Consider the following 27416-nt stretch of genomic DNA (forward strand, 5'->3'; position numbering starts at 1 on the left):
TGCATAGGACCTGGGTTCTGTTCCAAGCACCCACCTGTAGTTCTCAAAGATCTGTAGTTTTATTCTTAGAAATCCTCAGCCCTCTTCTGGCCTTAAGACCCCATTTATTGCATACATGCATGCAGGCATTCTCATGTACAAATATTTGGGGAGGAAAGTCATACAACAGCCATTCTGGCAAGAGCGAATTATTTTAAAAATTCTTGCATAAAATATTTTATACTTTTATTAAACTAACATGTAAGACAATAAGACTTAATATTTTAAAACATTTTTGAAATAATTTCAGTATGTGGACAATATAGGCCTGAAACTAATACAGAATAGCCTGCATCAGTCTCCTAAAACCTGAGATTAAGTTCATGAATGATCACATTTTGCATTGATATGAAAATTTCTGGGCATGGAATGCTCTATTGTGAGAGGTATTATGTAGTCAGAAACTAACTTCAAGTCTCTGAGCACTCCCCTTGGCGTAGATCCTCATATATCAACTTCCAGAGCTGTTCAGAAGATGGATGTAAGTACTGAACAACATCTGGGCTTCTGGGTGAAGCTCTGGTGGAAACTGCAGCTTCCACTGAGGCTGGACCATCAGTCACTGCTGGGTCAGTCTGGACTTCAACTACTGTGGGTTTCCCAAAGTTGGGAGGTGCAGCAGGGCATTTACCATCAAGCAGGTCCTCTTGGGAACTACACCTTGAATCTTCTACAGCCTGATCATTATTGAGAGAAGCTTCCATGCTGGGTTTGAGGTTGGGAATGGAGCCCACAGTAGATGTGCCTGGAGACAAGGACCCCACATTGGCAGTGACTGATAACTGACCAGGAGAGTGGGTTGACACAGAATCATCTTGAGAGCTTCCAGTTGATTCTGGGAGTGCTTCTTTAACATTCTTGAGTTCCTCCCGTTTCCACCTAGCACGTTGGTTCTTGAACCATATCTGGAAGACAAAAACAATTGTCAGAGGAAGACCCGTGTGCCCAAGTGAACATGCTGATTGGAAATCTTGTCTCTGTCAACTACCCCCATAAAAACAAAGGTCTGGAGCTCAAAAAAAAATGTAAGAGGTAGGATAGTTTATGATTCTACATAAAAGAAAGGGAATCTGCAGCTAGAATATCTAGGCTTTTAAAATGGTCCCTTTTGTCTGGGTCACTGAGACTTTGGCAAGGTGATAATATGGCTCTATAGTGGTACTGAGATTGAAGAAACACCAGATCCAGTTATGGATGCATATAGGTATAACTTCCACAACTGTCCAAGCTCCCCCAAGCATGATGAATCATGGAGAGTTTCTATTCTGATAAATTTACAGAGTCCATGGCTAGCTATTCTGGCTGCAGGAGAGAGATAACAAGAGAAATACAGACCTTGACCTCATTCTCGGTAACACCAATCAGTAGTGCCAGCTTCACCCTTTGCTCCAAGTCTGGGTACTTGAACTGATCAAAATGGTCTAAGAGGAGGAGCTTCTGTTCGTGGGAATACACGGTACGTTCCTTTCGTTGCTTCCTCGGACCTTTACGGCAAACTTGCTGGGCACCATGTTTCTCTGAACACACCATAGGGCCTAGGGAACTCTCACAACCAGAACTCACTGGGGAACTTGAGGGCATCTGGTGACTAGGATGCACTGATTGGGTCCCCAGCGTTGGGGGACCTGGATGCCTTGGGAGACTTGGTTTCCTTGGTGGTCCTGGATATTCCTGGCGGCCTAGGCTCCTTTCAGGATCTGAGTGCCATTGGAGATTTGATTGCATTAGTGTTCTTGGAGGAAATAGGGGACTTTGAGACATTGGCAGACTTGACTTCCTTGCAGAATCTTGAGCCATCTGGAAACCTATTTCCAAAGGTGCATATGAATGTAGTTAGAAATCTGGATGTGAGGGGGGAACTTGGGGAATAGGGGACATAAGTTTCTTGATTTGGCTGAATCTTTTGGGAGACACCTATGCACTGGTGGATATGGAAGTATACTGGGGTGTGATACTAATCTAAGTAAGTTCATGTACTGTAGAACCTGGAAGGAGGCAAATGGATCATACAAGCTCCACAGATCTCATATCTCACCATTAAGATATTGGAGCATTTTTCCAATGTCGTGTGTAGCAGGAATCACTTCAGCTCTTCAAACTTCCTCTCTATCTGACCTTCTTCCCATGAACAGGGTATATGGTAGACCTTGCCCTCCAGACACACATACCAACTCCAGAATGCTACCAATATCCTATTATCCTCTCTCTCCCAGCAAGATACCCCCTCCACAAACCATATACAGACTACATTTAGGCCATCAACTCATTTTGTCTGGACCCACTGACTGTTGGACTTTTACTCCATGAAACTGGGCTTAAATATTTTCTCAAAATAGAAGAACAACAACATCCTAGTTTTTCAGGAATCCTGTGTCAGGGAAGGGCTTAGATTACTTGCCAAGACGCAGGAAGCTTTCTTGACATCTTCAGGTGATTTAGATTAGCTACTAAATCCAATGCAACTTTAACCAAGCAGGCCTAGGTGAGGCTGTTTCACAGAGCACTTGTCTAGGTTTGTATGCATTCAGGAGATCAACCAATATAATACTGTTAAAATGGAAGAAAATATATAGGAACTAGATTGAAAAATAGGTTTTGCATATATTTTCTGTGTGTGTTTGGTCCTCAGGTTGCCAGAGCCCACATCTCTAGGTTAGAAGATAACATATTAAAAGTAGTTTTCTCCTTCCACCATGTGAACCATGGGAATATAACTCAGGTCACCAGACTATTTAACAAGAACTTTGACCACACTGTCTCCCAAGCTCCAGATCTCTGATTCTCAGAATTATGTCACCAGGGAGAGTAGATACTGGGTTTCTGTAGCTCAGGCTGATCTCACACTCACTGTGTTCAGGAGAATGACTGTGAAGTCCTCATCCCCCTGTGTACTAGTCATGGTTCTCTAGAGTCACAAAAGTTACTTAATAAATGCATATAAATATTTGAATTTAATGGATTGACTTACGTTCCAAAAATGGCTAATTATGAATGGAAAATAGAAGAATCCACGAGCTGCTCAGACCCAAAAGGCTTGGTGTCTTGTTTGATCTGCCCAGATCTCAAAGAAGGAATGGATGGCCTTATGGAGATGAAGGCAAGCAGGCAGATTACCCTTCGTAATTTCCTTGCCCTTATATAGTATTCAGAGAGAAGGTGTGGCCCAGATTAAAGGTGTGCCTTCTAGCCTCAAGGTCAGGATTAGAGGGGTGTGTCATCCAGGCTCAAGATTGAATCACAGACCTGTTGCCCTCCTGCCTCCAGATCTGGATCACAAGTGTGCACTCCATATCCAGATAATAGTTCGTTCCAGATATAGTCAAGTTGACAACCAGGAGTACCCATCACAACCTGATTTGAACATGCTAAGATTAGAGGCACAGTTCCCTTGAGTGTGACTTTACCAAGCTCTTTAGTTGCTACTAAGTAAGAGACATTCTGTTCTAACTAGATATTTGTTCTTCCTTGTGAAAACCTTGTTCTCTAGGTAGACATTTTATCCTGTTTCTTTGATATTTGGGAAGACACTGGTTCTGTAGCTGCTCTTGCTATAAGCCAGAGAGACAGGAGAACTTGAACTTGCTCTGTAGCTCATAATCACCTATAGAAGTTGGGATTACAGATTACCATCATGGACCACCACAGGGTAGACATGGAAAAGAAGATGGATTCTGAGGTGATATATTGTGTCCCAAAATCTATTGTGTACCATAATAAAACTTATCTGGGGTCAGAGTACAGAACAGTCATTAGATTAGACATAGAGGCCAGTGAGAGGTGCATGCCACCACATTAATCCCAGAACTTGAGTCCTCATGTCTAGCTTGGGAAGGACACATACCTTTAATCCCAGATAGTGATGGCAGGAAGCAGAAAGATATATAAAGTGTGAGGACCAAAAAGTAGAAGCTCTGAAGCTTGTAGGCTGTTTAGCAGCAGTTCAGTGAAGACATGTTTGTGTGAGGACTCAGAGGCTTCCATCTGTGGATTAATGGAAACAGGATCTGATGAGGGGCTATTAAGGTGAGGTTGGCTATGGCTTTTTCTGTTTCTCTGATCTTAAAGAATTCATCCAGGGTCTGGCTCTGGAATTTTTATTAATAAGACCATTTATCAATTCATCTTACAAGATTCGACTCTGCCCACTGAGTTTCACCCCAACCCTTTATGGTGTTGTTTTGCTGAGTCAGAGTGTCTGTCTGAAGTCTGCACTGGCCTGGGATGTGCAGAGGTCTTGTTGATAAGCCTCTTTTATGCTGAGAATACAAGTATGAACCACCACACTTAGACCTCTTTGCTTTTACATTTTTATTGACTTATTTTTATTCTTCTCATAGGATCTCATGGGAACAACAAACTTAAAACCCAAATGACCTGTAGACATGACCAACTAAATGTTCTCCATGATGCCCCGTTTTGAGGCCTTTAGAATTAATTGTCAGATCATCTAAAGTTAACTAAAATTATTCCATTTATTGTTCTGGACACCACATTGGTACAGCAGGTCTGCATAGTCTTGGAAGTAGAGAAAGGAGGATCAGGACATGAGGGGCCATCCTTTACTACACAGTGGCTCCAAAGCCTGCCTATGTACAGATAACCCTGATTCTAAATGAATAAATATATCTAACAAAAGACAAAAATCTTTCCATGGTTCTCTAAATTTTCAAGTGAAAAGAATAATCATACACTTAATCTTATCAAAGGCTACATAGGGAACAGACCTGTGGACACAGACCTGTGTTGCCAGCTACTTCCAAATGCAGTAGGAGTCTTAAAAGTTCAAGGATAGCCTGGGCTACAGAATGACTTTGATTGTCAACCAGGAATATGTGGCCAGAACTTTTCATTTGAGAAAACAGGGAATAGACTACCAATTTATCTAAATGGGAAATCTCTTTCTGTTTTTACTATGAACAGGACCCCATTTCAATCTCTAGTCCTGAGGAGAGAACAAAAAGAAAAAGAAAAAGAAAAACAGGAAATGATCTAATTTTGTGAGGGAGCGGAGGCTATGGGTGGAGATGGACCTTCAGGCCTCATCCTGGTGCCTATACCAGCACCCTAAACCTCAGTGATATTCCCAGACCAAGAAGATGTTTTTAAACATTTCAATTCCATTATATCATGTGAGGGATGAGGAGCCACATGTGGATGTCAATTGAGATGTTGTAGAAATTTCTTTTTTATTGAGATGTCTTTCCATCTTGGTGCACACAAAAATCAATTCCTATTTTCTAGTAAAATAAAGATAGTACCAAACATACTTTGATTTTTATTATTAGTTTGGATTTTTAATGAATTATTGTACTCAAGCCTGGTGACATTTCCAACCCCTTTCCCTCTCTCTCTTCCCAGTTGCTCGCCCCGACCTCCCTTCTTCCCTCTCTATCCACTCTTCCTCTTTTCTCTTCTGAAAAGGACAGGCCTCTCATGCCTATCAGCCAGTCATGGCATATAAGGTGCTGTAGGACTAGGCACCTCCTCTCCTATTAAGACTGCAGGAGGCAGCCCAGGAGGAAATGAGATCCCAAAAGCAGATAACAGAGACAGCCCTGTGGTGGTATTCTAATTGTACTGAAATGTGATTTTGATTGTATGTTAATAAATAAAGTTACCCGGGGGTCAGAGCTATTAGAGCCATAGCAAGAGTCTGGCGGTGGTGGCACTCGCCTTTAATCCCATAGATCTCTGTGTGTTCAGGGATACAGCCAGCATTGGAGACATATGCCTTTAAGACCTGGGGGGATGTACATACAGACAGTGATGAGGCAGTCATGTGTTTGGGTTTACAACCAATGAGAAGGCAGAACAAAATACTATAAAAAGAGGGACAGACAGGATATAGCTCTCTTTTGGGAAGCTGGGACACTGCAGGAGGAAGGGTGAGATTTTAGCTCTGAGCTTTGACCTCTCGGCTTTCTCTTTTACATTGGTTCTGTGTTTCTTATTTAATAAGACTGTTGATTACATCTACATCTGGCGCCCAACGTGACAAGAATCCATTAAAAACGACTTGACCTGGCGGCAGGTCAAGGGCAAGCAAGGGCAGCAGGCCGGGCAGCCAGCTTTCTAGTCCGAGTAGCAGCCCCCTAGTCCGAGCAGTTGGCTTCCTAGCCCGGGCCTAGGTCTGCTTGGCCTCAGTCCGGACTGTGAGCTGCTTGCTTAAAGCCTGCTTGCTTAAAGCCAGTGCTACAAACAACTCAGACCTGCCGTGCCAAACAGGGCCCTACCTGTAAAGCCAACACACATGGTCAGAACTGAAGGAAGCCAGACCCAAGCCTTGACTCGGCACAAGAGGGAACACGTTGCTGGATTTAAGCTTTAGCCGGCTATGCTTTCTTGTGCGTTCTCTCTCTCTCTCTCTCTCTCTCTCTCTCTCTCTGGATTTACACCTCGGACACTAGGTGGCTGTTTTGAAAATCCCCTCGGATGGATTTCTACTGTTCTACGCAGATTTGGTAAGTCATAACATATCAGATATTTTAAAGGAAACTATCTAAAAGAGAATTTTTTTCCACATTAAAAAGAAAATGGGTTTTATGTGTACATTGGAAGAAAATTGGGTTTTGTTTGAAATTTTAGGCAGTATGACAATGGAACAACTATATTAGATGATTAATGTTGATCGAATTATGCAGTTTATTACCATGCTTATCCTCATTTTACTATTTATAAAGATAGTCAATTTAAGTGCCAGGATGACAGCTTTAGAACAACTTGTTAAACCTGTAAAAATTCAGACAGAAGAAATTAACAGTGAAGTTGTTTCAAGTTTGGATCATAAGGTTATAGAAAGAAAGCCTGTTTTCAAACAGTCACCCTTAATTTATCCTGTAACCGTACAGCAGATGCCTGATCAAATGGCTACACAAAATATTTGGGCTCCAATTGAAATGTTGGTTTAAGAAGGTTTAAGGAGGCAATAGTATCTTATGGCATGCATTCCCCATATGTAAAGCAAATGTTAAGCTCTTGGTCAACTCTGTGATTGTATCACAGGACTGGCGGGATCTTGCACAAGGTGTTCTGGAACCCAGCCAGAGACTTCAATTTCTGACCTGGTTTAAGGAGGAGGCTAAAAACATAGAAAAACAATGGAGGGATAAAGGAATACAAGTTTGCCAGGATCAGCTTATTGGAGAAGGCCAATATGCTTCAGTACAAACACAATGTTTATATGATGTCCAAACCCTAATTTTATGTCAAACAGCAGCCTTGAATACATGGGACAGAGTTGAGGAACCAGGAAAAAAATCTGAGTCATTTACAAAGGTGATGCAAGGCCCAAAAGAGTCTTTTACAGATTTTTTACAAAGACTAGCTTCAGCAGTAAAGAGAATGGTCTCGGATTCAGAAGCTAGTAAGGCAATAATTGTATCTTTGGCCTTTGAGAATGCAAATGCAGCATGCAAAAGAATAATCAGGCCATTAAGGGCAAGATCTGCACCTTTGGAAGATTGGATTAGAGACACAGTTAATGTTGAAGCTGATGAGCATGATGATATGTGGGTAGGAGAAACAATTTCAAAAGGTTTGAGAAATGTTAGATGTTTTGGATGTGGAAAGCAAGGACATTTGGAAAGGGACTATAGACAGGTCATTCCTAGAAACAATGTTTCTTCAAGGAACAATGGCAAAAGAATGCCCCTTCCTTCTGGAGTATGCAGAAGATGTGGTAAGGGAAAACACTGGACCAATGAATATAGATCAACAAAGGACTGACAGGGTAATTCTTTGCCTCAGTCTTCAGGAAACTCCCAGAGGGGCCTCATGCAGGCCTCCATTGCAAATCCAGTTCAAACCTTTCCTGCAGCCATAGAGGAAATTCCTGCTCTGAGCGATTAAATAACCAAATGCCTATTGGAATAAATAATGCTGGTCAGGATGATGAAACAGAGAGAATAGAAAATTCAGGAGAAAACATAAAGAAATTTTTTTGGCAAACTTCTATTAATGAACAAAGGCCAAAATTAACGATAAAAATAAATGGTGTTTTGTTGTCTGGTCTGGTAGACACAGGTGCGGACGTTACCATAATTGCACCAGAATTTTGGCATCCAACTTGGCCTCTTCAGGAGGTAAACATTCAACTGTTAGGAATAGGGACATTATCTCAGGTGAAACAGAGTGCAAGATGGCTGGAATGTATAGGTCCAGAAGGACAGAGAGGAAAATTAAAACCATATGTGGCTAACATAGCTATGAACCTGTGGGGTCGAGACTTGTTGCAACAATGGAATACTCAGATTAACATCCCTTCAATCTCAGAAACAAATCATAAACTAGCACGTGTTACTGAGAGAAATAGAATATATTGTTCTAATGAGTGGTCACCAGCCATCCATATTATACAAGAACAGGGCACAATAACTGATGATCTTCCAAAGACACCAACAGCTCTACCTTTAAAATGGTTAACAGACAAGCCTGTATGGGTCCAGCAATGGCCTTTAACAAGAGAGAAACTCCAGGCTTTAGAAGAGCTGGTAGAAGACCAGTTAAATGCTCATCATATTGAAGAATCAACCAGCCCTTGGAATTCTCCTGTATTTGTTATTAAAAAGAAATCTGGTAAATGGAGAATGGTAACAGACCTTAGAGTAATTAAGAAAGTAATTCAGCCAATGGGCTCTCTACAATCTGGGATGCCTTTGCCTACTCTGTTACCAAAAGGATGGCCTCTCATAGTTATTGATTTAAAAGACTGTTTCTTTTCAATATCCTTACAAGAAAAAGACAGAGAAAGATTTGCTTTTACAGTGCCTACTTATAATAATTCTCAACCGGTTAAAAGATTTCAATGGAGGGTCCTCCCACAGGGAATGTTGAATAGCCCAACTCTGTGCCAATATTTTGTACAACAGCCATTGAAAGTGATACGTAAAAAATTTCCTAAATCTATAATTTATCATTATATGGACAATATTTTACTAGCTGACTCAAATGCAGATACTTTAGAAAGAATGTTTGAAGAAGTAAAGAAAATTTTGCCTTGCTGGGGATTACAAATTGCTCCTGAAAAAATACAAAGAAGAGGTTCTATTAATTATTTAGGATATAAAATAGAGCTACAAAAAATTAGACCCCAAAAGGTGCAAATTAGGAGAGATAGACTACAGACTCTTAATGACTTTCAAAGATTATTTGGAGATATTTCTCATCTACAAACTATTGTTGGGGTAAAAAATGATGAACTGACTAATTTGTTCAAAACCTTAGAAGGTGACAAGGACTTAAATAGTCCAAGAGAATTATCACCTGAAGCTGAGAAAGAATTGGCCTTGGTAGAAAAGAAAGTGCATGAAGGACATGTGGATCATATTGATCCAAAGCTGGATTGCATTTTGGTTATTTTACCTTGTAGGCATTCTCCTACTGGAATATTAATGCAGAGGGAAGATATTATATTGGAATGGATATTTTTACCAAATAAACCAAATAAAAAAATTAAAAAATTATGTGGAAAAAATCTCTGACTTGATTTGTGGTGGCACATGCCTTTAATCCCAAGATGTATGTGTGTTCAGGGATAAAGCCAGCATTGGAGACATATGTCTTTAAGACCTGGGGGGCTGTACATACAGACAGTGATGAGGCAGTCATGTGTTTGGGTTTACAACCAATGAGAAGGCAGAATAAACGACTCTATAAAGACAAACACACAGAAAGTAGGGCCCTTTCAGAGAGGTCTCTTGGCTTAAGAGGCTAGCTGCAGGGTAAGGCTCTTAGCTCTGATCTCTTGGCCTTCTACTTTGCATTGGTTCTGTGTTTCTTATTTCATAAGATGGTTGGTTACCTCTACACCAGGAGTTGGTGGCACATGCCTTTAATACTAGCACTTGGGAGGCAGAGGCAGGCTGATCTCTGTGAGTTCCAGGCCAGCCTGGACACAAGAGTGAGTTCCAGGAAAGTGCAATGCTACACAAAGAAACTCTGTCTCAAAAAACCAAAAAAAAAAAAAAAAAAAAAAAAAAAAAAAAAAAAAAAAAAAAAAAAAAAAAAAAAAAAAAAAGGCTATGTCAGTGACAACCTCTGTTTACTGGGCCAAATCCTAGGAAGCTTCCTTGTTATCTACAAGTGATTTAAATTAACTACTAAATCCAATGCAAATTTAATCAAGTAGGCCTAGGTGGGTCTCATTGCCAGAGCACTTATCCAACTTTTTGAGAGATGCTGGCATCAACCCCCAACCGCGTCATAAAGAAAAAAATAGGAAATAGACTAAAAAATGTTATTGCCTGTTTTTTTGTTTCGTGTGTATGTAGTCACAGCTTGCCATGGCCCACATTTAAAGGCAAAAAGAAAACATGTGGGAACTGATTTCCCCTTTTACCATGTTAACCATGGAAATAAAACTCAGGTCCTCAGGATTAATAACAAGGGCTTTGTATGTGACATTTCCCAAATTTCAGAGCTCTTAAAGGTTACATACCCTTTAAGAGAGTAGAAACTGACAGAGGTGTTCTCATTTAAACTACAGACTTAAAACATGTCTAACCTGTTGGCACCTCCAAATAAATGTTCTTTACAGTTAATAGCCAGATCTTTGCAACATCTCAGTAGTAAAGTCCATTTAATGACTCTACAAAATGCCTGTATTGCCTTGGAAGTGGGGAAAGGAGATTCAGGACTTGAAGGCCTGCCCTGACTATACAGCAGCTCCAAAGACTGCTGGGGTTACAGGAGAAGGAAAAATAAATCTATCCACTGAAGAATTAGTGTAAACAAGCTCTTCAAGATCTTGGAACAGTGACAATTTTGATTCCAAAAGCCAGGGAAGGAGCTACCTCTGTGGGATGGAACCAGAATGGATCTGAACACTCAGTCTGAGGCCAATCCAGGGCCCAGGTGCTGATCCTGCAAAACCCAACAACTGGGAGGTGTTAGTGAGACTACCCTGCTCAGCTGAAATCCATCTGGGAGAGGATTCAGAAGCCTACAGTTTGAAGCCTGAGGAAGCAAGATCAGCTGAGGAGTTGACTAAAGACCAAAACATGACCTGAACACACAGAAGAAGGTGCCACCCATCCACCGAATCAGATCACCAGAGTTGTAAGTATACACTTCACTGACTCAGAACAGGTCAGCTCCCATCTCCAGACTGACAGATCAGGCCTCCTGACCCTAGACCCAACCCATCGGAATCCTAGATACCAGCCAGTAACATTTCCCTTCTTCCCCACCAAAAAAATCCCCCCTCTAAACAAAAACAAAGAAAAAATACTAATCACTACAAACATAACACCAGTGAAACCCTAAGCACACCCTACACCAACTGGGAAGAACTGCTTCCAGACGCAGAACCCATTAACACTGATTTGACTAAGCTGTTTTTAAAGAAACAGAACCCAACAGCACCAATTTAACCAGACTCCTAGTGAACCAAGACTAAAAATTAGGACAAGAGAGGCACCTTCAGACACAGACACCACCTGCACAAAGCAGAGGAAGAGATGAGTAGAAACCAGTGCAAAAATACAGGCAACTACATAAAGATCTATATGACAACAACAGAACATAGTGATTCTATACCTGCAAGACCTGAACATACCAAGGCAGAAGAAACAGAAGAAATCAATCTTACAAATGACATTAAGAAGATGATAGAGGACCTTAAAGAAGAAATAAAAAAATTCCCTTAAAGAGGAAATAAAATATTCTCTTAAAGAGGAAATGAAAAACTCCATTAAAGAGGAAAAAGAAATTCTCTTAAAGATGAAACGAAAGCCGGGCGGTGGTGGCACACGCCTTTAATCCCAGCACTCGGGAGGCAGAGCCAGGCGGATCTCTGTGAGTTCGAGGCCAGCCTGGGCTACCAAGTGAGTCCCAGGAAAGGCGCAAAACTACACAGAGAAACCCTGTCTTGAAAAAAAACAAAAAAAAAAAAAACAAAAAAAAAAGATGAAACGAAAAACTCCATTAAAGAGGAAACGAAAAACTCCCTTAGAGAGGAAATAAAAAAAAAAATTCCCTTAAAGAAATGGAAGAATAATAAAACAAAAATTTGGAAGAAATCAAAGAAAGCCAAGAAAAAGTAATTAAACAGATGAAGGAAACATTCCAAAATCTGAAAAATGAAATTGAGACAATAAAGAAAACACAAGTTGAGGGAATGCTGGAAATAGAAATCCTGATTAAACGAACAGGAACTACAGAAACAAGCATAACCAACTGGATGCAAGAGATGAACAAAGAATCTCTGACACTGAAGACACAATAGAGAAAATAGTTTCCTCAGTCAAAGAAAACACTAAAGACAAAAAAGTCGGAACAAAAATGTCCAAGAAAATTGGGACACCATGAAAAGACCAAACCTAAGAATATTTGGGATAGAAGATGGAGAAGTATACCAACTCAAAGCCACAGAAAATATAATCAACAAAATCATAGAAGAAAACTTTCCTAATGTAAAGAAAGAAATACCTATGAAAATCAATAAGTTTACAGAGCACCAAATAGGCTGGATCAAAAAAAAAAGTCCCATCACCACATAATAATCAAAACACTAAACATACAGAATGAAGAAAACATATTGAGCTGCAAAGGAAATAGACCAAGTAACATATAAAGGCAAACCCATCAGAATAACACCTAACTTCTCAATAGAGACTATGAAAGCTAGAAGGTCCTAGAAAAATGTTATGCAGACACTAAGAGACCACAAATGCCAAACCAGACTATTATACCCAGCAAAACTCTCAATCACTATAGGTGGAATAAACAAAATATTTCATGATAGATCCAGATTAAATCAATACCTGTCCACAAACCCAGCCCTACACAAAGCACTACAAGGAAAAATCCAACCTGAGGAAGCTAAACACACCTATGAAAACTCAGGCAATCGATAATCCTGCATCAACCAACAACAAAGAATGACAACATAACAATACCACAAAAAATAACAGGAGTCAACAATCACTGGTCATTAGTATCCATTAATATCAATGGTCACAACTCACCTATAAAAAGACACAGACAAACAGAATGGATAAGAAAACAGGATCCATCCATCTGCTGCATATAAGAAACACACCTTAACTTCAAAGACAGACACTATCTCAGAGTAAAGGGCTGGGAATATTTGTTCCAAGCAAATGGACCTAAGAAACAAGGTGGTGTAGCTATCTATCCTAATATCTAGTAAAATAGACTTCAAACTGAAATCATTCGAAAGAGATCAGGATGGACATTACATATTTACTAGAGGAAAAATCCAACAAGATGAAGTCTCTATTCTGAACATCTATGCCCCATATACAAAGGCACCCACATTCATAAAAGAAACCTTACTAAAGCTTAAAACCCACATCAAACCCCACACATTAGTAGTGGGAGATTTTAACACACCACTCCACCACTCTCACCAAAAGACAGATCTACCAGACTGAAACTTAACAAAGAAATAAAACACCTAACAGATGTTATGACTCCAATGGACTTAATAGATATCTACAGAACATTCCACCCAACACAAAAGAATACACCTTCTTGTCAGCACCCCATGGAAACTTCTCAAAAATTGACCAAATGTTTGGTCATGAAGCAAATCTCAACAGATACAAAAACATTGGAATAACTCCCTGTATCTTATCAGAAAACCATGCCTAAATTTAGACTTCAACAACAACAAAAATTATCGAAAACCTACAATCTCTTGGAAACTGAATAATGCCCACCTGAAACATCAATGGGTCAAGGAAGAAATAAAGAAATTAAAGAATTCCTAGAATTCAATGAAAATGAAAGTACAACATACCCAAACTTATGGGACACTATGAAAGCACTGCTAAGAGGAAAATTCATGGCTCTAAATGCACACATAAAGAAGATAGAGAAATATTACCAATGAATTAACATCACAACTGAAAGTTCTAGAACAAAAAGAAACAAATTCACCCAGGAGAAATAGATGCCAGGAAATAATCAAATGGAGGGATGAAGTCAACAATGTAGAAACTAAAAAAAAAATAAATAAATAAATAAAAAAATCAATGAAACAAAGAGTTGGTTCTTTGAAAAAAATCAACAAGATAGACAAACCCCTAGCCAAATTAACTAAAAGGCAAGGAGAAACCACCCAAATTAACAAAATCAGAAATGAAAAAGGAGACGTAACAACAGACAATGAGGATATCCAGAGAATCTTCAGGACATACTTCAAAAACATGTACTACACAAAAATGAAAAATCTGGAAGAAATGGACAATTTTTTGGATAGATACCACAATCCAAAAATAAATCAAGAGCAGATAAACCATTTAAATAGACCAATAACCCCTAAAGAAATAGAAACAGTGATCAAAATTCTCCCAACCAAATAAAGCCCAGGACCAGAAGGTTTGAGTGCAGAATTCTACCAGATGTCCAAAGATGAAGTAATTCCAATACTCTTGAAGTAGTTCCACACAATAGAAACAGAAAGAACATTACAAAACTCTTTTTATGAGGCTACAATTTCCCTGATACCCAAACCACACAAAGATGCAACAAAGAATGAGAATTATAGACCAATCTCTCTCATGAACATTGATGCAAAAATACTCAACAAAATATTGGCAAACTGAATCCAAGAATACATCAAAAAATTTATCCATCATGACCAAGTTGGTTTCATCCCAGGATGCAAGGATGGTTCAACATATGAAAATCTGTCAATGTAATACACCATATAAACAAACCGAAAGAAAAAAAAAACCCTCATGATCATCTAATTAGTTGCTGAAGAAGCCTTTAACAAAATCCAACACCCATTCATGATAATGGTCTTAGAGAGATCAGGAATACAATGAACATTCCTAAACCAAATAAAGGTAATTTACAGCAAATCAACAGCCACCATCAAATTAAATGGAGAGAATCTCAGAGCAATTCTACTAAAATCAGGAACAAGACGAGCCTGTCCACTCTCCCCATAATTATTCAATATAGTACTTGAAGTTCTAGCTAGATCAATAAAACAACAAAAGGAAATGAAAGGGATAAAAATGGAAATGAAGAAGTCAAACTTTCAATATTTGCAGATGATATGATAGTATACATAAGTGACCCCAAAAATTCTACCAGTTAACTTCTACACCTGATAAAGTTCTTCAGTAAAGTGGCAGGATACAATATCAACTGAAAAAAAATATCAGTAGCCCTCCTATACACAAATGATAAAAGGACTAAGAAAGAAGTCAGAGAAATATCACCCTTTAAAATAGCCAGAACTAATACAAAATAATTTGGGATAACACTAACTAAAAAAGTGAAGGAAGTTTTTGATAAGAACTTTAAATCTCTAAAGGAAGAAATTGGAGAAGATATCAGAAAATGGAAGTCTATCCCATGCTCATGGATAGGTAGAATTAATATATTAAAAATGGCAATCTTACCTAAAGCAATCTACAGATTCAATGCAATCCCCATCAAAATCCCAACACAATTCTTCACAGACTTGGAAAGAAAAATACTCAACTTCATATGGAAAAACAAAAGACCCAGGATAGCTAAAAGAATCCTGTATGAAAAAACAACCTCTGGAGGCATCACCATCTCTGACCTCAAGCTCTACTATAGAACTATAGTAATAAAAACAGCTTGGTACTGGTATCAAAACTGACATACAGACCAATTGAATCAAATTGAAGACCCTGACATTACCATATAATTTTTGACAAAGAAGCCAAAAGTTTACAATGGAAAAAAGAAAGCATCTTCAACAAATGGTGCTGGCATAACTAGATATCAATGTGTAGAAGGCTGCAAATAGATCCATATCTGTCACCATGCACAAAACTTAAGTCCAAGTGGATCAAGGACCTCAACATAAATCCAGCTACTCTGAATCTGCTAGAAGAGAAATTAGGAAGTAGTCTTAAACACATTGGCATAGGAGATCACTTCCTAAATATAACACCAGTACCACAGACACTGAGAGAAACAATCAATCAATGGGACCTCTTGAAACTGAGAAGCTTTTGTAGAGCAAAGGATATGGTCAACAAGGCAAAGTGATAGCCTACAGAATGGGAAAAGATCTTCACCAACCCCACATCTGACAGAGGAATGATATCCACAATATATAAGGAACTCAAGAAATTAGACATCAAAATGACCAACAGTCCAATTAAGAAATGGGCTATAGAACTAAACAGAGAATTCTCAACAGAGGAACCTCAAAGGGCTGAAAGACATTTAAGGAATTGCTCAACATCCTTAATCATCAGAGAAATGCAAATCAAAATGTCTCTGAGATAACACCTTAAACCTGTCAAAATGGCTATGATCAAAAATATTAATGACAGTCAATGTTGGAGAGGATGTGGAGCAGAGAACACTCCTTCAATGTTGGTGTCAATGCAAACTTGTACAACCACTGATTCATACCACAAAGATGCATGCTCATCTATATTCATAACATCACTACTTGTAATATCCAGAACCTGGAAACACCTAGAGCCCGGTCAACTAAACAATGGATTTAGAAAATGTGGTACATATACACAAAGGAGTACTACTAAGGAGAGGAAAACATTGACAGCATGAAATTTGCAGGCAAGTGGATAGAACTAGAAAAAAATCATCCTGAGTGAGGTAACACAAACCCAGAAGGACACACATGGTACATGCTCACTCATAAGTGGATTCTAGATATAAAGTTTTGGTTTTACTCAATTACTGAGTGAGCCTAAATGAAACATTTCTCTATTAAAATAAGAATTTATAGTGTATCAATCTGATAATAGAAAAATAAATTAATTTTAAAATACAAAAAATAAAAATACAAAAAATAAAAACTAAAAGAAAAATTTGAACTATTAAAAAAATCCAAACAAACATATTTTACTAAAGTTTTTTCTTTATGGTTCCTAGTTGTTCTTTTGCAGAGCTGCCAGCTTAAGTCGTGCTGGGATCAAGAAAAATGGTCCTCGGTAGTTCATGTTCCTGGAGTTGTATCCATACCAGTGGATGCCCACAAGCTTCAGAAGAGAATTTGACATTCCTGCTGCCATTGTTGCTATTATAGCAGTGATACCCAATGCTGCTACTCTTTCTGAGATTACCATTTCATAATTGCTTACTATAGTTAGCACAGTGAAGACCCTGACAGCAAAAGTGTCTACCATAGTTAGTTAATCTTTCATTCTATTGGGCATGACAAATATAATTCACTAGTTATATGCATTTCAATTGGCTTTGAAAATTATAAATTTATAAACTCAATTTCCATTTGCTTTAGGGATACCATCTTACAAGGACTCCATTTTGCAGTAAGGCTCATTAAGGAAGGGAATGGCTCAGTTACCTTTAGCCTAGTGGCTATTTGTGGTTAGGAGTTCTGTTGGGCTTTTCTATGTCAAACAAACAGATTGGAAGCCCAGAGCCACTTTGAGATCTTTGGCATTTGTTAACTCTGCAGCTCACACATGATCCAGCCTGTATGATAATGAGTATTCAGAGACAGGTAATACCAGGGAGGAACTCACCAACCTAAGACAGAGCTTCTGTGTGGTCTGGGCAGGCTTCTCCATGACAGGTCCAAGGTGACCTGCTGATGTCCCAGGCAACCTAAGTCAGAAGTTCATTTTTTAGTAAAAGGAGACCTCTAGGGCCCTGGCCCCATTTTTGGTAACTGTTGCCTTGCTTGTCTGACCTTGACCTTGATATCCTCCCTATGCTAATTCCCTGCCAGGTTCCACCTCCTGAATGCTTAAGGGAAGATCCTTGTCTGTGTATCCTGCATAATGGGTGGTAACAGCTTAGATGCAAGATTGTAAAACAACAGTAGAGAACTTCTGCCCTCTGGGGATCTCCCATTGTGCTTTAGCCTGTATTTAAGAGCTCCTCCCTTTTTCAATAAATGGCGTTTGGCATTAAACAAACAAACAAATAAATAAATAATAAATAAATAAAATTCAATATATATGTTCAAATATGTAACAGTAGAATTTATCACAGTAATCACAGGCACACTGTGTTAAAATGTTTAAACCAAAGAGATAATGTGACATAGTCTAATAATTGAATGTTATAAATTTTCCTCTGACTTATAAAGTAGAAGGAGGGCTTAAGAAATGGTTCAGAGGATAAGAGCCCTGGCTGCTCTTTCAGAGGACCTGAGTTCAATTCCTAGGACCCACATGGTGGCTCACAACCATCTGTGATGTGATCTGGTGCCTTCTTCTGGCCTGCAGGCATACATGCAGGAGGAACACTGTACACATAATAAATAAATACATCTTTTTCTTTTTTATAGTGGGATGAGTGTGGACAAGAGGGCTCAGTTCTCAGTCCTGAGAATCCTAGCTTGATTTGTGGAACCCACTTGTCTTGTAGACATGAGAACTGATTTCTGCAAGTTGTCCTCTGGCCTCCACATGGATGTCACGAACAAAAAATAAATAAACAAACAGACATAAAAATAAAATCAAGAAACAACAGATACAATCTCTATGTGAGTATCTAGGTGTTCAAATGAGAAGAACAATCATAAACTCTTCATGTTTTCAAAGGTTGCCGATGAGCCAGACCCAGGGTCACAGACCTGAAATCCTATCTACTTGGGAAGCTGCCTCAGGAGAACTGCCCGTTCAAGGACAGCCTGGCCTGCAGAGTGACATGAGCTGCACCAGGAGTATGTGACCAGAACATTTCATTTGAATAAAAGGGAATGGAGATAAGAGGTTTCTATGAGTAGGACACTGTAGCAGGAAGTTTAAAAGTTCTTATTAATAAAATCAAACCCGAGGCGAGTTATTGGGGTCCATGCTGGTAGATCAGAGAGACAGAACAAGCCACAGCCATCTCACCTCGCCGGATCCTCAGCTGGTCTTGTCTCCTCAGACTGGAGGCCTCTGAGTCCTCATCCAGAATGGGTCTCAGCTGAACTACTGCTCAAAAGCCTGAAGCTTAACCAGGCCAAATGCTTAACCAGCCAAATACTTAACCAGCCAAATGCCTTTAGTTTCTGGTCCTCACGCCTTATATATCTTTCTACTTTCTACCACCACTCCCTGGGATTAAAGGCTGGCTTTCTGGGATTAAAAGCATGAGTCACCATGCTTGGCTATTTACAATGTGGCCTTGAACTCACAGAGATCCAGAGGGATTTCTATCTCTGGAATGCCAGGATTAAAGGTGTGTGCTATCACCGCCTACCTAGTGGCTTTTCTGTTCTCTGACCCCAGATAAGTTTATTAAGGTCTACAATATTTTGGGGAAAACAATACCACCACAGGACACCTCTTTCCATTTTTACTATGAGCACATCTCTGATTCAATCTCTTGTCTTGAGGAGACAAAGAAAAAGAGGAGAGAGAACAGCCAAGGAATAAATTAATATGAGATAATTGCTGGAGATAAATGAAGGCTAAACTCTGGTATGTGTGGAGATGAGCCTTCAGATCTCAACCTTGCTCTCGGGAATCCATCGTAAGCCACAGAGACACACCAGTCCAAGATTACATTGAACATTTTCAATTACATGTGATCACATATGAGGCTGTTGGAGCCACAGGTGGCTAAAAATGGACAAGTTGCATAGTTTTTTTCTTCTACAAATGTTTTAACTGGTCGGCCATTCTGGGATACACAGCAAAGAAATTACTGGCTTTTGAGAAAAAACATTTTAAATGATCTATTTAATCACCTTGGCATTGGGTCTACTTTTATTCCTAAGGCTCAAAATGGAGCAAGAGTAGGAGATTTTGACTTCCTGCTTACCCTTGCCTATATAGTGCTTTCCATGACAGCTGGAGCTACACAGAAATTAGAATGTCCTAATACTCAAATGTGCATTTATGTGTATATATTTTTTCAACACCCCCAGCTCTTCTCCACATTGTGTCCATGCAACTTCAGATTTTTTTCTTTCATAAATATAGATAAATTGCAAGTACCTAAATAAATGTCACACATACACACATACACAAAATAATATAATGACATTTTAAGCCAACTCTTTATGGCCTGAACATTGAGCCTACAATAGACTGTGATTTTTTTTTTTACCCAGTTTTTTGTTTTGTTTTGTTTTTGGAGACAGGTTTCTCTGTGTAGCTTTGCATATTTCCTGGTATTCACTTGGTAGCCCAGGCTGTCCTCATACTCACAGAGATTGGCATGGCTCTGCCTACTGAAGGATTAAAGGAGTGAGCCATGAATGCTTGGTGTTTACCCAGTTTTAACAAATTGTAAAGGGGAGGTAGTGGTGGTGCATGCCTTTAATCCCAGCACTGCATTGGCAGAGGTAGGCAGACCTGAGTTCAAGGCCTGTCTAGTCTACAGAGTGAGTTCCAGGACACTCAAAGAAACTCTGTCTCAGGGGAATCATTTGGGCTGTTAAGAGCACTAACTAGCCAGGCAGTGGTGGTGCACCCACTTAATCCCAGCACTCGGGAGGAAGAGACAGGCAGAGCTCTGAGAGTTGGAGGACAGCCTGGCCTACAGAGCCAGATCCAGGACAGGCACCAAAACTACAATGAGAAACTCCAAAAACAAAAGAAAACTAAACAAACATCAAACAAACAAACAAACAAACACAAAAACAAACAAACAAACAACAGCAAAAAACCAATAGCTGCTTTTCCAGAGGACCTGGGTTCACAATGCATCTCACAGCTGTCAGTTACTTTATTTTCAAGGAAACAACCGCTAGTCAATAATTCATACAAGCAAAACACAAATACACATCAAAATAAAGTATAAAAATATATTTAAAAACTTATTAGGGCCTGGCACTAGTGGTGGACACCTTTAGTCCCAGCAATGAGGAGGCAGAGCCTGGCAGATCTCTGTGACTTGGAGGCCAGCCTGGACTAGAGAGTGCATTCCAGAAAAGTATCCAAAGCTACACAGGAAACGCTGTCTGAAAAAAGGAAGGAAATAAAAGCCAGACAGGGTTGTACACGTTTTAATCCTTGTACTCTGGAGGCATAGGCAGGCAGATCTCTGTGGAAAGGCTCCAAAGTTACAGAGAAAACCTGTCTTGAAAAAAACAAAAAACAAAAAACAAACAGCAACAAAAACAACAAAAAACACATAAGGAACCTGAATAAAAGTCATTGTTCACAAAATTTGACTTTGGTGGTATCTGTGCTTTTTTTCTGTCCCGGGTTCTCTGTCTCAGGAGAGTAAATATTTGTTGCATCTCTACCAGAAAAATTTTGTCACAGAGCAAGATCTGATAGTGGGGTATATTTAGAACATACAATGAAATATTTTTAAATGAAGTGCAAGAACAAGCAGCCTTAAAAGGCCATGGTGTCACACACACCTTTAATCTTAGCATTAGGGACACAGAGGCAGATGGAATCCTAAATTCTAGGCAGGCCTGGTCTACCTAAATAGAGTTCCAGGAAAGCTGTGGATACAAAAAGACACCTGTTTCAAATGAATAAAGTAAAGAAAACAAGTAGATTTTCTTTTTAAAATTTAAAGAATGGAGTATAGACCTAAAGAGAAAGTCTCAAAAGATAGAACACAGATGCCAGAGCAACTATTTTGGATGCTGTTAAACAGGCTGGGTGTGGTGGATTACTCCTTTAATCCCAGCACTCAAGAGGCAACGACAGGAGGATCTTTGTGAAGGACATCTCATCCTGTTCTATACAAAGACCTACAGGACAGTTGGGTCCATTTGTAGTGAGACCTTGTCTCAAAAACAAACAAACAAACAAATAAATAACCAAAACAAACCAAAAAAACAAATGAACAAAAAAAAGAACAAAATAACAACCTGGAAATTAGTGGCTCACACCTTTAATCCCAGCACTCATCAGGCAGAAGCAGGAAGATCTCTGAGATCAAATTCACTTGGGTCTACCTGGTTCAGAAGACAGCCAAGGCTACACACAGAAATGCCATCTCAAAATTATGTATATATCATGTTGAGCAATAAGGTCAATGCAGATTAAAACTACCCTGAGATTTTCTTAGCTAAGCCGAGTGGTCAAGATTAAAAAAAAAAAAAAAAAAAAAAAAAGCACAGTTTATGCTGGGGAAGATGTGGGCAACGAGAATACTTATTTCTTGATGGTGGGAGTGCAAACTGTTGCAGCCACTATAGAAACAATGCGGATATTCCTCAAAAGCTGACAAAACAGGGCTTGGGTTGCAGGTCTGGAATGCCAGCCAGTCAGGCCTGAGGTTGCCAGGCTGCATTTCAGAGCTGTCAGGGCAAGTTAGTGGGACCCTGTACCCAAACTAAAAATACAAGGGGAAAGTGGCCATAGGTGGCTCTTCCAATAAAGGAGTTTTCCACAAGGTCTGGTGACGTGTGAGAGTAAGAGGGTAGGAGAAAAAAAAAAAACAAAACCTATGAGATTTCCTCTGACATCTACACCCCTATAGTGAGTTGTGAGTGCTGGCAGACACACAAACATATATTAAAGAAGACAGGGATATACTGCTATGCTGGGGTGTGTGTCATAGCATACACTGAGTATGGCTTTATATTATGTGATTACAAGTGGTGTTGACATATAAGTACATCAGTATTATGGTCTTTTTATAGCTCTTTTGGTGGTCCTGTCACCCAGTTCCCAAATAAATAACATGTGGAGGCATATTCTTAATTATGAATGCCTGGTCTTAGTTTCACTTGTTTCTCGCCACCTTTCCTTAACTTTAATTATCCTGTCTACCTTTTGCCTCTAGGCTTTTTCCATTCTCTTACTACTGTAAATCTTACTCATTCTCTGTGGCTTGATGTGTGTCTGTGTGTCTGTGTGTCTGGCTGCTGATGTCCTTCTCCTTCCTGGCTGCTAGATGCCCTCTCAGATTTTCCATTCTATTTTTCCTATCTGCCTTTCAGCTCCAGCTATCTTTCTCCTGCCTAACGACTGAATCTTGAACTCTTTCTCAGCCCATCAGGTTTTTTGTACAGGCAAAGTAACAATGCCTCACAAAGTTAAACAAATGCAACATAAACCAAAGCAACACACCTTAAAATAATATTCGATAACACACAGGTATATGCAGTGTTCCTGGAACTAGAATTACCCCTTACAGTGAGGACCCATATGCTTGAACCCACAGTCACCTCCAATATATTCAAAACTAAGGGAACATCTTATTCCCATGGACTCTGTGGAATTGGGAGCTGTGACAGCATTTCCCAAACACGATTAAAAACCATTATTACTCTATGGGACTAGCAGAGAGTGAGCTCAGTGGTTAAGAGCCATTGTTGCTCTGGCATAGGAACTGGATTATGTTCCAAGCACCCACCTGTAGTTCTCAAAGGATTGTAGTTTTATTCCTAGAAATCCTCATCCCTCTTCGGGCCTCAAGACCCCATTTATTCCATACATGCATGCAGGCATTCTCATATACAAATATTTGGGGAAAAGTCATACAACAGCCATTCTGGCAAGAACAAATTATTTTAAAAATTGCTTGCATAAAATATTTTATACTTTTATTAAACTAACATGTAAGACAATAATACTTCATGTTTTAAAACATTTTTGAAATAATTTCAGCATGTGGACAATATAGGCCTGAAACTAATACAGAATAGCCTGCATCAGTCTACCAAAACCTGAGATTAAGTTCTTGAATTATCACACTTCTGCATTGATATGAAAATTTCTGGGCATGGACTGCTCTATTGTGAAAAGTATTATGTCGTCAGAAACTAACTTCAAGTCTCTGAGCACTCCCCTTGGCGTAGATCCTCATATATCAACTTCTAGAGCTGCTGAGAAGATGGATGTAAGTAGTGAACAACATCTGGACTTCTGGGTGAAGTTGTGGTGGAAACTGAAGCTTCCACTGAGGCTCAACCATCAGTCACTGCTGGGTCAGTCTGGACTTCAACTACTGTGGGTTTCTCAGGGTTGAGAGTTGTAGCAGGGCATTGACCAACAAGCAGGTGTTCTTGAGAACTACACCTTTTATCTTCTACAGCCTGATCATAATTGAGAGAAGCTTCCATGCTGGGTTTGAGGTTGGGAATGGAGCCCACAGTAGATGTGCCTGGAGACAAGGACCCCACATTGGCAGTGACCTATAACTGACCATGGGAGTGGGTTGGCACAGAATCATCTTGAGAGCTTCCAGTTGATTCTGGGAGTGCTTCTTTAACATTCTTGAGTTCCTCCCGTTTCCACCTAGCACGTTGGTTCTTGAACCATATCTGGAAGACAAAAACAATTGTCAGAGGAAGACCCGTGTGCCCAGGTGAGCATGCTGATAGGAAATCTTGTCTCTGTCAACCAACCCCATAAAATCAAAGGTCTGGGGCTCCAAAAAAATGTAAGAGGTAGGATAGTTTATGATTCGACATAAAAGGAAGGGAATCTGCAGGTAGAAAATCTAGGCTTTTAAAATGGTCCATTTTGTCTGGGTCACTGAGACCTGCCAAGGTGATAATTTGGCTCTATAGTGCAACTGAGATTGAAGAAACACCAGATCCAATTATGGATGCATATAGGTATAACTTCCACAAGTGTCCAAGCTCCCCCAAGCATGATGAATCATGGAGATTTTCTATTCTGATAAATTTACAGGTTCCATGGCTAGCTATTCTGGCTGCAGGAGAGAGATAACAAGAGAAATACAGACCTTGATCTCATATTCGGTAACACCAATCTGTAGTGCCAGCTTCACCCTTTGCTCCAAGTCTGGGTACCTGAACTGATCAAAATGTTCTAAGAGGAGGAGCTTCTGTTCGCGGGAATACACAGTGCGTTCCTTTCGTTGCTTCCTTGGACCTTTACGGCAAACTTGCTGGGCACCATGTTTCTCTGAACCCACCATAGGGCCTAGGGAACTCTCACAACCAGAACTCACTGGGGAACTTGAGGGCATCTGGTGACTAGGATGCACTGATTGGGTTCCCAGTGTTGGGGGACCTGGATGCCTTGGGAGACTTGGTTTCCTTGATGGTCCTGGAGACTCCTGGCGGCCTAGGCTCCTTTCAGGATCTGAGTGCCATTGGAGATTTGATTGCATTAGTGTTCTTGGAGGAAATAGGGGACTTTGAGACATTGGCAGACTTGACTTCCATGCAGAATCTTGAGCCATCTGGAAACCTGTTTCCAAAGGTGCATATGAATGTAGTTAGAAATCTGGATGTGAGGGGGGAACTTGAGGAATATGTGGCCTTAAGTTTCTTGATTTGGCTGAATCTTTTGGGAGACACCTATGCACTGGTGGACATGGAAGTATACTGGGTTTAACGGACTTTAAGTAAGTTCATGTACTGGAGATCCAGGAAGGAGGCAAATGGATCGCACAAGATACACAGATCTTATATTACACCATTAAGAGGTTGGAGCATTTTTCCAATGTTCTGTGGAGCAGGAATCACTTCAAGGCTTCAAACTTTCTCTCTACCTGACCCTTTTCCCATGTATAGCTCATATGATAGATCTCACCCTCCAGACACACATACCAACTACAGAATGCTACCAAAGGCTCTTCCTACCCCATCACACTCTCTCTCCCACCGAGATAACCCCTCCATAAACCCACCACATACACACTACATTCAGTCCACCAACTCACTTTGTCTGGACCCACTGTCTTTTGCACTTTTACTCCAAAAACCTGGGCTTAAATATTTTCTAACAAGAGAAGAACAACAACATCCTAATTGTTCAGGAAGCCTGTATCAGGGAAGAACTTAGTTTACTGGCCAAGACCCAGAAAGCTTTCTTGACATCTTCAGGTGATTTAAATTAGCTACAAAAACCATTGCAAATTTAATCAATCAGGCCTAGGTGAGTCTCTTTTACAGAGCACTTGTCTAGGTTTGTTTGTGTTCAGGTGATGAACCCACAATGCTCTGAAAATGGAAGGAAATATATAGGAACTAGATTGAAAAAAAAACGTATTGCATGCCTTTTCTGTGGGTGTTTGGTCTCTAGCCTGCCAGAGCTCACATCTCCAGGTAAGAAAATAACATATTGAAAGTGGTTTTTTCCTCCCACCATGGGAACCATGGGAATATAACTCAGGTCACCGGGCTAGTTAACAAGAACTTTGACCACACCATCTGCCAATATTCAGATCTCTGATACTCAGAATTCTGTCCCCAGGGAGAGTAGACACTGGGTTTCTGTAGCTCAGGCTGATCTGAAACTCACTATGTTAAGGAGAATGACTGTGAAGTTCTCACCCCCCTGTGTATTAGTCCTGGTTCTCTAGAGTCACAGAAGTTACTTAGTAAATGCATATAAATATTTGAATTTAATGGAATGACTTACGTTCCAACAATGGCTAATTATGAATGGAAAATACAGGAATCCACGAGCTGTTCAGTCCCAGAAGGCTTGGTGTCTTGGTTGATCTGCCCGGATCTCAAAGAAGGAATGGATGGCCGTATGGAGATGAAGGCAAGCAGGCAGATTACCCTTGTAATTTCCTTGCCCTTATATAGTATTCAGAGAGAAGGTGTGGCCCAGATTAAAGGTGTGCCTTCTAGCCTCATGGTCAGGATTAGAGGGGTGTGTCATCCAGGCTCAAGATTGAATCACAGAACTGTTGCCCTCCTGCCTCCTGATCTGGATCACAAGTGTGCCGTCCATATCCGAATAATAGTTCATTCCAGATATAGTCAAGCTGACAACCAGGAGTAGCCATCACAACCTGATTTGAACATGCTGAGATTAGAGGCACAGTTCCCTTGAGTGTGACTTTACCAAGCTCTTTAGTTGCTACTAAGTAAGAGATATTCTGTCCTAACTAGATATTTGTTCTTCCTTGTGAAAACCTTGTTCTCTAGGTAGACATTTTTTCCTGCTTCTTTGACATCTGGGAAGACACTGGTTCTGTAGCTGCTCTTGCTATAACCCAGAGAGACAGGCGAACTTGAATTTGCTGTGTAGCTCATAATCACCTATAGAAGTTGGGATTACGGACTACCAGCAGGTAAGTACCACTACACAGTAGACATGGAAAAGAAGATGGATTCTGAGGTAATATATTGTGTCCCCAAATATATTGTGTACCATAATAAAACTTATCTGGGGTCAGAGTACAGAACAGTCATTAGATTAGACATAGAGGCCAGAGAGTTGTGTGTGCCACCACATTAATCACAGAACTTGCATCCTCTTGTCTTGCTTGGGAAAGACACATAGCTTTAATCCCAGATAGTGATGGCAGGAAGAAGAAATATATATAAAGTGTGAGGATCAGAAAGTAGAAGTTCTTAAGCTTGTAAGCTTTTTAGCAGCAGTTCAGTGGAGACATTTTTGGGTGAGAACTCAGAGGCTTCCGCATGTCGATTAATGGAAACAGGATCAGATGAGGAGCTGTCGAGGTGAGGTTAGCTATAGATTTTTCTGTTTCTCTGATCTTAAAAATTCATCCCAGTATCTGGCTCTGGGTTTTTTATTAATAAGAACATATATCAGTTCAACTTACAGGATTCGACTCTG

General features: G+C 39.9%; 1 protein-coding gene across 1 annotated transcript; it reads right to left on the minus strand.

Moving 5' to 3' along the window:
- Positions 1 to 449: 449 nt before the first annotated feature.
- LOC102924769 (oocyte-specific homeobox protein 6-like) lies at positions 450 to 24789 on the minus strand. The gene is made up of 4 exons (XM_076548352.1): positions 24595 to 24789; positions 24049 to 24166; positions 1375 to 1844; positions 450 to 944 (listed from the first exon to the last, which is right to left on the minus strand). The coding sequence occupies exons 1-4, from the start codon at positions 24787 to 24789 to the stop codon at positions 450 to 452; spliced, it is 1278 nt and encodes a 425-aa protein (XP_076404467.1).
- Positions 24790 to 27416: the final 2627 nt, after the last annotated feature.

Source organism: Peromyscus maniculatus, chromosome 12 (genome assembly GCF_049852395.1).
Source record: "Peromyscus maniculatus bairdii isolate BWxNUB_F1_BW_parent chromosome 12, HU_Pman_BW_mat_3.1, whole genome shotgun sequence".
In the NCBI taxonomy this organism is placed as follows: domain Eukaryota; kingdom Metazoa; phylum Chordata; class Mammalia; order Rodentia; family Cricetidae; genus Peromyscus; species Peromyscus maniculatus.

Excerpts from the sequence above, each read along its gene's own strand:
- LOC102924769 (XM_076548352.1), bottom strand. The coding sequence starts at position 24,789 with ATGGTGGGTTCAGAGAAACATGGTGCCCAGCAAGTTTGCCGTAAAGGT. Across the intron at positions 24,167-24,594 it reads TTACCGAATATGAGATCAAG|ATATGGTTCAAGAACCAACG; the intron begins GTCTGTATTTCT and ends TTTGTCTTCCAG. Across the intron at positions 1,845-24,048 it reads TGTGCCAACCCACTCCCATG|GTTTCCAGATGGCTCAAGAT; the intron begins GTCAGTTATAGG and ends CTTTGGAAATAG.